A 12,054-nucleotide genomic window follows, 5' to 3' on the forward strand; every position below is an offset into this window, starting at 1 on the left:
GTAGTTTACAATAAATTGTAGTGAAATCAATTTGAACTTTACACTTTTAGTATGTAGTGAATTGAAGGACAATCTATATATATGGTGTGAACTTTTGCTCCATGTTGAAGGCCTCACTTGGACTTTTAGACATAATAAATATGCTAAAAAAATACTTTACAAGTTTCCAAGTCTGGAAAAATGGGTAAAATTCCATAATTAAAGGTGCAAAACTTCCAATATATGTGTCAATCTTTCTCTGAAGTTTTCAGGAAATAGTAAAATGCGCCCAACATCACCATACTGCAAGCTGGTTTTATACCTGCAACCCAGCCAATAAGCATTTAACAAAAATTATGATTCCATTGTGACTGCTACTTAATTGACTGTCAAAGAATAAATTTGTCTTTTAAAATGTTGACCATTTAAAACCAAAATAAATGCAAACATTGTCACTCATCATTCTTAGTTCTTTTTACTGGTCATAATTGTAAAAAAAGATATTTCAAAAGAATTTTCCATATTTTATTAAGCAAATATCACAATATGCTATAAAGTGTATGTATAAACATTGAGCAAGAGATAACAAATAAAGATGTCTTGAAAGCAATAACAAGATTCACACAAAGATATATGTTTCTTAGAAAATAAACATCCAAGTTCTGTTGAAAAGCATTTTTTAAAACACACACTTTTAATACAATTCCAAATCAGAATATTAACAAACGAGGAAAATGTTCTTATATTAGTTCAAATTTCAAAATTTTACAGAGAATATGAATTTAAATTCAATATCGGACCTTAATGAAAATTGAATAGAAATAATCATCCAAATGACCTCAAAATAAATGAAATCTTTAGTCTTTTAGATTTTCTGAAATACCTCTTTTTGCAACAAATTAATCAATAGTAAATGTTAAATCCAGTGTGGAAATGAAATAGAGATTCTTTAATAATACTGTCATATTCCTACCCATCAACAATAATGATTTTTTCAGCAGAAATACCTTGGTAACATATAATCATACAATAAGCATATAAGACATATAAAAATACTCAGTGCACAGTATAACAACATTACATGAGTAAAACAATTATTGCATCAAACATTCATAATACTGATGATAATAAAATAAAACTCTGATTAAAAACTTAAGTGCAACAATAGAAAAAGAATCCTTAAACCACATGTCTCATTTGATTTTTGAAAGAATTTAAGAAATTATGGCCTAGGTGTAATATAACGAATTTGTTGTAGATCATAAAAAGTGACTGGATGTCCCTTTCCAGTCAATGGTGTACACTGTCCTATTCCATTCAGCTCACTCTTTAAACCATACCAAGAACTAGCTACAACAGGACCATTTCTACTGTGATCATATTGTTTTCTATCTCTTGCTGTTCCTAACCAGTTGTAAGTGCTCCTAGAATTTAGATTTCACAATGAATAATAACCCTTATTACAATCTGTATGGACACTGAGATAATTATTTTTCTTGTTTTTCCCACTGTCTTGTTTTCTTTTATTTTTTTACGAGAGAGAAACATGACTTTAACATAAAACTAAAAGATATTTCATGGAGAAGTTATATATATAGCTCTAACAAAAACCCAAAACAAACAATGACTGCTTAAAAACTAATTCTCAAAATATAATAGTATTGGTTCCATTTATATCCTTAATTATAGTCTCGGTCAATGAAAACTAATGTTGGTATGCTTATTAAAAGTCTATTAGATATAAATGTAGCTGAACACATGATATTATATAGTAAGTAGCAATATTTCTCTCTCAAAATACATCATTTGATATGAAACACATCAAACTTTCAGGTGTGGTTTTCTAGGAGGTAGTTCAGTATGTTTTGGTGGACGTTCCTTAGGATGGATGAGGGGATAAACTTTATCTTCTGGATTGTTGTCAATTCTCCTATGATATATTCTTTGGACTCCGCCATTTATTGATCTGCAAGTGAAATAAGTTTTATTTCTATAAATTCACCACCCACTAACCATGCATCTAAGGGAGATAATTGAACTACTCTAAATGCTACCAAAATCCAATGGAACAGGTACAGTCAGCAGTGTCAACAATTGTGAAAGGGACATCCAAAAACGTATAGCAAAATTACACTGTATGCATAAGCATTAATTCTTTAGAAATTAGAAGTACATTAATACTGAAATGGTAAAATTGACTAGGAAAGATACTTACATTTATGTAAAATAAAGATATATAAAAGCAGATGGTTCAAAAATAAAAAGAATACAAGTTATAACAGCCAACAAGTATATTGTTTTACTCATAAATCACATTATATAAATAACAAAATTTCTTAACTAGGAACAATGAGAAAGGCAAGACTTTTACTGAACAACTTATTTCTGTTGAACTTTAAAAATTAATATTTTCTATTCTAGTCATTATTTTACATGATTCTCCTACTTAGCACCATGCAGTTATATTAGAATTGTAAATTTTAATAAATGAATAATGTATCAATGCATAACAAATTTAATTGACATACAATAGTGTTTAGGGATACCACTGAACTGAAAAAGTGAAAAAAGTCAAACTAAAACTTGACAATCTGTGAAAGTTATGACAGGTGCTAAATATACATTAAATATCCCCCTTTTTTCCCTTGAAAAAAATAAGACAAATCTTTTATTAACTGATCTTAAATATAGTTACATAATTGTACAGATAAATGCATTAGTGAAAGTCATATGGATGTAATATTTTAAAGACGTTATCTCTATCAATATTCCGTATAGAATCTGGTAAAGGTTTAGGAGTTTTCAATTGATGTTTCCTTGCTGGTTTATTCGCCTTGGTCATGTAATCATTTGGTTGTAAGACTTCTCTGAAAAAATCAGGTTGTTGTGGTTATTGGTCTTTTAAAAACTACATCCCACACCACAAAAACTACAATACAGGTATTTATACAAGATCTAGTCCACTGATTCTGTTACACGATTTTTAGGGAATTCACCATTGACAGTTTTTACAATGTCATATTTATCAGACATGAGGTTAATCCTACGATTGTTCCTATTATCATCACTTGTGTATGTTGTATTTTCTTTGAATGGATAAATAACTTTGTATGCCAAATCACAGTGAGGTGCATAATTTACACGATTGCGATAACGAATATTAAAACCATCCTCATGAAGTCTGAATTTCTTAATATTTGTCCTGAAATTTCCAAATTGCACAATTATACATTTTTCAAAGGGTGCAAGCTATACTTCTAGTTAAGAAAATGTTAAGTAAAAGGTTAAATTTAAAGTGTAAATTAATACTGATATTCGTAAAAAACAAGAGCCAGCATTTTGATTAGTAACATTATAAGTGGACTAGATCTTGTAGCAGTTAGAAATTTAGTAATCACTAAACTTTACCAGTAGAAAGAAAATATCAATGAATTAAAGACTTGTAACTAAACTTTATATATATTTATTACAACCAACACCTATTCGTACCAAACACCATGCCCGAATACTTCTTTTAAACTCTCATACAATGGACATGATATGGGCTAAGAAACACCAGCCCCTCCCTTCAATCTTCCCTACTGGCATCTTCATTTTTGCTAGTAATATTCTACTTCAAGATGCACAAGGACCATACTTAATTATCTCAGATATTGTCAGATATTAACTTCTGAATTTACATTTCATGACAAATTGACCTACACCATTTCTTCACTGACTGTCATGATTAAAGAAGAAAGATCTTATAATATTCTAAGTTAGGTAAGTTACAGATGATCAGATCTTTCAAAAATTGATTAAAATTATATAACAATTTTAAATAATTAGATCAACATTGAGTTTAAAAGAAGTTTTACCAAAGATCCAATATTCAACCCCATGAAAAGCAAAATGATGAGCATAAAACAAAATTATGAATGTCACATGGTTACCCCACCAGTGTATTTTTTTTAAAACAGTGTATGATACGAAACATTTTAGATCACCTCAAGAGATGTTCTTCTTTCTTTCTTACTTGTCTTGTGATTCTTAATTCATAAAAAGAAAATGTATGTAAAACATCAATTTTGAAAGTTTTTTAGACAGCATACTTTTCCCCTTTAAGATTCTAACAAAAAAGGAAAAGAAAAACACTAACTGGAAGGAGAACATAATGAAAGATTTAGTAATGTTTCTAGTGTAGAGAGTATAAAGTTAACTTTTGTAATTGTAAGCTAATAAACAAAAGAATAACTAAAACAGTTATATATCATATAATCATTGTTTCTAAGAATGGAATGTTTTTTTGTTGTTCATTATTTGCACAAGCAGCTGTATATTAGCTGGACAGCAAAGCAAAAAAAAAAAAAAAAATATCTAGGAATTATGTCAAACAACTACTTGGCATGCTGTGAAGTCCAAGATGAATCCAGGATAAATATGTTAACATAATGTGAAGCATATCAATTATCTTTTGGCTGTTGTATTTGAAATTTTATAATTCTCTTGAAAATTTTGAAAATAATACTGGACTCATTTATCCAGAACCTGAATTCACTTCTTGTCCACCTATACATACATACATACACACACAGAAATATATAACTTGCAGACTTAAAACAATGTAGTTTGTGTTTGGATATTGTGTGCAAATCAATTTAATAGCCATGACAATCGTAGTGTTTGTGGACAATTACATATAGCAAGCAAGGTATTATGGTATAATCATTGTAGATTATTTATGAAACTTTCTGAAACAGATAATTTCAATAAGAGCTTTCAGTATAAATGCAAAACAAGCAAATATTTCCCATTCCACTGAAATTTTTTGAGAAAAAAAATGTTATATTTAAAATGTACATGAATGCAAAATGATCAACGTACATTTGTAACAACAGCTCCAGGATACATAATACGATAAATTGGGTCAACGTGCAGTGGAGGATTCCCCTGATCTGCCATAAGTCTATAAACAAAATTGGGGTCATGAACCACTTCCTTGAAAACCACACCCTCTTGATATTTGAATGGTTCTTTCACCATTGTATGCTCTCTAAAAATGATAACAAATAAAATATAATTATGTAACTTGAGACATGAAAGTCCTCATAGCAAGAAATGTTTTATTCAAATCAATCAGTCTGACAGTTAAGGTAGACTGAAAGTGAGGATTTGATCAGTGATTAATATTCTCATTTTGTATAACATGAAATCATGATGCCTGATAAATTTTTTCAATAAATTTCATTCACGAATGCTGCAGTAATGAGAAGTTATCAAATGTGTATGCTTCCATTTCTATTTTGCCATAATGAAAACTATGATACACAGAAGTGATCAAAATATTTTATGTTTCCATTTCTAGTTTTCTTTTCTAAAGGCTTTTATTTTTTAGTTAAAATTTTGACATCTGTCTGGAAGTTTCCTATATATTGACATGGAAACATTTTCTTCCTATAATATCTATGTAAAAAAGAACGCCTTTTATTATTGCAAATAAGTGTGATTACAAATCACTTGAGTATTTTGATAAGATCACATCTTGATTAAATTGTCTTCAATGGCAGATTGACGAGGTCAAAACCACTCCTCTGTTTAGAAAATAAACAAGAGTGCACACACTAAAATATGCAACCAGGTTAACTAATAATGATTGAATTGGGTCCAACAAGGACAAATTCAAAGAATAAGGTTTCAATGATCCATGAAAATAAGTGAGAGTCAGATGAACACTGTCAAACTGACATGTAGTTGACCTATTACTATGTGCTATTGGAAAATAGATCTAATCATGAAAAATATTGTTGCTTAAGAAACCATGGATATATAGTCAAGGTCAGATATTTGGAAACAGGCTTAATCATAAAAACATTGACCACTGAAACATGAAATGAGGTCAAGGTCAGGTGAATACTGTCTGACTGACATGCCTAACTTGCAATGATTCTATATTCAACATTTTTTCATTAATACACCTACTAGTAACCAGAAAATAACATTTGAACAATGAAAAAATGTCATTAACATGTGCATACTGTACCAGTCCTGGAAGCAACATTTTAACAATGTAAAAATGGCAAGGTCGCAAAAGCATGATTGAAAGGCAATGCCTCCAACATATATAAGCAGTTCAGAGGTGGGGATGCTAATGCAGCTGTATACAAAATATCAATAATCTATCATAGGTACTTATTTGTATATGGCCATAGTCAGAAAACATAACATTTTTTAGTTCACATGAATTCCAAAACTGGAAAAGTAACACCCATGTCCTGCTCCATAAGATATGTTGCAGACAAGACAAAAACTGATTATTGATAGCTGTTACATTATTGAAAGTGAAGTCAATAGGTCAATTACTTATTGTTTTTATAATATTGCAGGGAGATTTTGATGCTTAAATAAAACAAATTAATTCTTTAGCATGCAAACAGAAAATATGCAAGAAGATGCATTGCAGGCATACATTTGTAATACAAACCTCTAGCCACATTTCATTTGTACAATATCAACAAATTCAAGAGATTTTGTAAGCAAGCACATACAATTGTTTGTGTTCCCTTAGAGATAACAGTACAGAAAAAAACATACCATAAGTTAACAGATCATTGTGAATGACATACACACTACTCAGTATATGAATATATCTGTCTATCTATTGGTTTAGTTACCTACTTTACTTTGTATTCAAGTTGTTTGGTCCAATCAATCTAAAAAAACTAAAGACGAGTGAAAGATATTTCAAACAGAATGAAAATAGCATTCCGTTCATCTAAAGAGAGTGCACGTGTCTATCACAGTGATTGATTTATAATGGTTTGTGTTTTTCTGTATTGTAGATATTATTCACAATTTAATGATATGTTATGGTGAGTGTTAAAACATAAGGCTTTGTATATTGCACTATTGTACAACGAAAAACTTCAAAGGTAAATTTTTCCAACCTCTTCTCTGAGAATTATATACAGGTACCCGTGTCAAATTTAATGGTCAAAACTTCTGCTGAATTCAATGGAATATTTTCATTAATTTCTTTTAAGGTTCAAAACTCTACTAATTAATTATATCTTTTATGGAATTTTAACTTTCAGAAAGATATAAAAATTACTAACCTGCTTTGTTCAAAATGACCAGGTCCTGAATATAAAACTGTATCTTTCATATCAGCACCTCCATATCCTGGCATTTCATTACTCTGTAATGTTGAATAATAAGATATGCAATCACAATATGGATTAATTTATTCTTACATTATCCAATGCAAACAGTTCCATTTTCACTGCATCAAGTTGACACATCCTGGCTGTACATTTCTATTTTATGAAATAACAGGTCTATGTTATCGCAGAGATACATGTATACACAACATACAATGTATATGTATTATACCACTACCAGAAATTTGTAATTTAAGTAACTTAGTAAAATCTTGTGACATTTATATACATTGTAGTTCCAAACCCCAAAGAAACTGAAACTGCATGTACTACCACAAATTGACTTTTCAAAATTATGCTAAATATCCACTAGGATGACAGTAACAAATGGGACATTTTTATAATCCATGTAATCAAGGATCTTAAGGTAAAGATAAGACAAATATGATTAGTATACATCACCAAATTTACTTTATAGTACAGAAAAACATTTGCACTTGGAAAAGTTTTAAGGCATGGCTGGAATTAAATACACAATAGACGTATTTACACTTGTATGCAAATTTGTCCACCATTACTATAAATCACACAAGTTCCTGAGAAAAAAAAGTGATCGATGCTTGGCATCAGAAGGTTATTTGGAGGCAGATCTAAGGTCATTCAGAGACAAAATTCAGTTAAATACCAAAAGTGTAAATATGTATATATGGGGACATGTAACCGTTCTGTTGAAGGATATGCTGCCATGTTGTAAGTCATACGATTTCCCACAAATTTGTGTAACTGATTATAAAAAAGAATAATGAGGACAAATATTTAAATTTTTGAATTTGTTCTGCTATGTGTACTTAATAAAACGAGTTTAGAGAGCTCTTCTTCAACATAAGATTTTATAGCAAACAAAATTAATTCTCTTGGGAAACTCATCTCAGTTAAATCAGGCAGATTTTTGTATCTGAACAAAGATACTGTACAAAGATCAGTACTACACCGCCCTTGTATATTTGTTGTTAATAGGTATAAGTTATTGTTTTTAATTAAACAATACTTTAAAACGATGTCAAATATAAAATTCCTCACAATAGGACCAACATGGAATACACTTCTGTAACTCAATTACTTTTTTGCCAGAAATTATAAATTGCTGGGATTTTTTTTACAATAAATATTTATATATATTTGAAATCAGCTGTTAATGGGATATCATAGAGTATTTTAAAGGTTTGCTTGACTTCGTTCCTTTTCAAGATAACAGCTGCCTCATATTATGGGGACAAAGTCCCCAATTACAGTAGAAAAATCAATAAAAAAAAAAAAAACAATCTTCTAATGAACTCAAAATCTTTAACCTTTTATTCAGACTTTTTTTAGTTTCCCGCATCTGCGCAGAAATCTCTTTCTTTCTTCAAGTCCTGTTTGTCACGAGACTTTGAGTAAAATAGATATTTATTAGTCTAGTAAAATATAGGAAGAAGCACAATAACAATTTCATATTATATATTCTTTAATATGAAAAAAAAGTTACCTGATGATAGTGTTTCTTTGTTTACATTGAAAATGACATCACAACAAAATTCCCTAACAACAGGACCAATGTCAGAAACATAACCATAATCCTGTTTCTTATTTAACAGATTCTGAAGTTAAAAACTAATGTATACAGACTTCGTCCCCTTTCACAGGTAATGCCTGCCTCATACTAATTATAAATGCATGGTGTGTTACAGAAAAAATAAAAACTTTTTTGATTTTGGGGTCAATTTCAAACAAAAAAAATTGGAAAAATTGGTAAAAACACCTGAATTTCACAGGTTATAGGTGACACCAGGAACACTACCGTACTAAGAGTACTATAGTTTGGGCAATTATTCAGATTTTTTTCATCACTGTAATCAATAAAATCAATATTAATCATATGTATATATCATAATTTGTATTAATTATTCTGCTCTTTATGGGCGTCGAGATTGACAAATAATTCTTATTATGGAACTTGAAAGGTCATTCGTCAAAAGTTTCAACTCAGACAACTGAAGGGACGTATTGGAACTCAGGTGGCCTGTAAATATAAATAAAGGTGTTACCTGAGGTCCCTCTAAAAGGCGCACTTGAGCATCTCTCTTCCGTTCTATAATTCTTTGTCGTCTCAATGCCTCGTTATGATATGCAGACTCTGCCATTATGTTATTCTGCTCCCAAATGAGTGTATGAACGATATAGTGGCTTCTAGTGTTGTCAAAGAAACGCACATGCGCGACAATTCATTCCCCATCAGAAGCTGCTTCAATATTTTCATTGTTTATGGCTATCTTTCAAACGCTACTAAAACCATGATTTATACTGGGTAGCATAAATTGTTTGTCTGATCCAAACTCGGCTATGCAAAATTAAAACCAGTATTTTTTAAAGAATACGGAAAAAAGAAATGACAAAATTTATGCGAAAACCAAATGGATTTGAAATTATACGGGACCTAGTGGTACACATGTAAAAGAACGGGATAAATATTTGTATATAAGTTAGTCTCTGGCGCTCCTAACCTTGAAATCAAAAGAGGGAGATATAGTAATATTGCTAGAAATGAAAGATTTTGTAGAATAAGAATAAGAATAAGAATATTTATTATTCCAATCAAGGGCCCTTGATGGGCAGCAAGACATGTACACATAAAAACAATACATCATGATTTGTAACAGAAAAACTTTTTTTTATGCATTGAAATGAAACATTAAAAAGTTCAGACAGATGTTATATTATCTCCATTCTATATAAATCACATATATTTAATTCCAGGCAGGACTAGAACTATAAAATCATTACAATTATCATTGTTATTACTTACATTAATTTAAATTTTTTTCTTACATCTAGACATGTAATAATATAGTTCCCTAAATATTTAAGTACAGACAAATTTTCATTAGTAAATAACCAAACAATTTTTGCCTCATTTGAGAGATATGAAATGAAATAGGCCTATAGAATATGTATGCAAAATAAAATTGAGACGAATTGCCAAAATTACAAAAGGTAAAGAGAAACCCACAGTGCCTGCGGAGAAACCCATGAAACAAACTTTCCACAAATTTATTTAAAATTTAAAACTATCAAATTCGTTTAATAGTAAGTACAGTGAATAAGTAGGTAATTGAAAAAAAAATCAATTTTAAATTTGTTGAATATACTAGTATTGCCAATCTGGAACTATTATACCAGAGCTATATATGTGTGTATATATGTATCTGATTATACTATAAACCAGTATGCGGACAATAACTCAAAAGTGCTTTGAACAGTTTTCATTAAACTGTGGTGACTGCTTTATATCTATTCAAATAATCTCTCTCAGTTGTTTTTTTTGTAGTTTTTTTTATAAATTTTGGTATGACATTGATGAGTTATTATAGATCTTTATTCTTTGAAGAAGAGACGGGTGTATCATGTACTCATGGCGCAGCTCTTTATTATACTAACAATATATTATGTCCCAGTGCCAATTAAGTCCCTCCATACATTAGTCAACATGTTTGAAAAAGGGAACAACTCGACGAGAATAGGAGTAAAGGTTGTTCTTATCAAATGCCGACTGTCTGTCGATCGTGCATGACCCTCATGGGTAGCCAAAGTCGTTAAACACACCCGTAGTAGTAGTAATACTCGATATCTAGACATATGTATACAAAAGTTCTCTTGTAATACCTCATCAGTAAAGAGGTTATGGATGAGCTATCATCAGTAAAGAGGTTATGGCTGAGGGGTCCTTTATTCTTTAATTTTTGTAGGCCATTTTTTCTTTATTTATTTTACCCATTATTCTCTATTCTTTTTATTTTAGCGCCCCTTTATATATTCACTATTCTTATGATTTTTTAGGCCTATTTTTCGTAAGTTCTTTATTTTTTCCCTTTATTCTCTATTCTGTAAACCCCATCCAGATAATGATGAAATCCTTTGAACGGAGGATCAGTTTAATCAATAAAAGAAATAATTATGACAAAATATTTCTTAGAATAAGATGATATTTTTACTCAATGTACAAGCCAGGGCTTTGTTTCGTCATTACAAACAAATGATAAGTATTCATAAGGTCTAACCAGAGACATATAATATAATACAACTGTATTATATGTCTCTGTGGTCTGACCATTCAGCTAGATGTATGCCTGATTGAGAGAATAAACACATCGAAACTATCAACTGGCATTTTAAACAAAACTAATGGTGTATTAATTACATGTGTTTTCAATTACAGACCTCCTAGGATTGTAGCGATGACCTTATAATATTATGCTTGACAATGGCATACCCCAATACGACAATTGTATGCTGATTGGAGACATACATTACGTTCTTTTCCGCCAGATTAGAGTACGCACATTAGTATAGTTATAACCGATTTATTTGCTTTGTTGAATCTTATAAAGACCTACATGTTTCATGAAAAAAATAGACAAATCCTCATGTAGACGTGATTTTAACTAACTCGTAATTCTGCCCTTTTAACTTGTTTGATTTGAGCGTCGCTGATGAGTCTTTTATTGACGAAACACGTCTGGCGTACACAGTTTGAATCCTGGTATCTATGATGGGTTTATTCACTATTTATGAAGACTCTAAATTTTCCTTCTGGAATAAGTGACTATCATACTATACAGTCACGGTTATCAATATACAATAATACAATCCCAGTACACGAAAAGCAAACATTTTTAAAAATACAAAAGTTTTAAAGATTTGACTGTTGAAGAACTAAATCAAGATTTATAAAATATAGACATTAGATGTACTGGATATGATAATATAATCAATGAGGTTTATCAATAATTTGAGTCAGATGTTATCATAACACCTTTGATAAATATATTCCATTGATAAACTTTTGACACAGAGATATACCTCGCCTTCATGTTAATTTGATAGTACATGTATAATGCAAATG

General features: G+C 30.2%; 1 protein-coding gene across 12 annotated transcripts; it reads right to left on the bottom strand.

Annotated features, from left to right (window-relative positions):
• Positions 1-490: 490 nt before the first annotated feature.
• On the bottom strand, positions 491-9,382 carry LOC127707419 (uncharacterized). 12 transcript variants are annotated; one of them, XM_052211913.1, is made up of 5 exons: positions 9,200-9,382; positions 7,071-7,153; positions 4,843-5,011; positions 3,966-4,007; positions 1,225-1,403 (listed from the first exon to the last, which is right to left on the bottom strand). In XM_052211913.1, the coding sequence occupies exons 1-5, from the start codon at positions 9,293-9,295 to the stop codon at positions 1,368-1,370; spliced, it is 426 nt and encodes a 141-aa protein (XP_052067873.1). In that variant the 5' UTR covers positions 9,296-9,382; the 3' UTR covers positions 1,225-1,367. The 12 variants fall into 12 exon arrangements, with proteins under 12 accessions (XP_052067875.1, XP_052067880.1, XP_052067873.1 ...); XM_052211912.1 differs by lacking the exon at positions 1,225-1,403 and adding an exon at positions 1,658-1,945; XM_052211916.1 differs by lacking the exon at positions 1,225-1,403 and adding an exon at positions 2,691-2,846.
• Positions 9,383-12,054: the final 2,672 nt, after the last annotated feature.

The sequence above is a fragment of the Mytilus californianus genome, unplaced genomic scaffold (genome assembly GCF_021869535.1).
Source record: "Mytilus californianus isolate M0D057914Y unplaced genomic scaffold, xbMytCali1.0.p SCAF_7, whole genome shotgun sequence".
NCBI classification, from domain to species: Eukaryota; Metazoa; Mollusca; class Bivalvia; order Mytilida; family Mytilidae; genus Mytilus; species Mytilus californianus.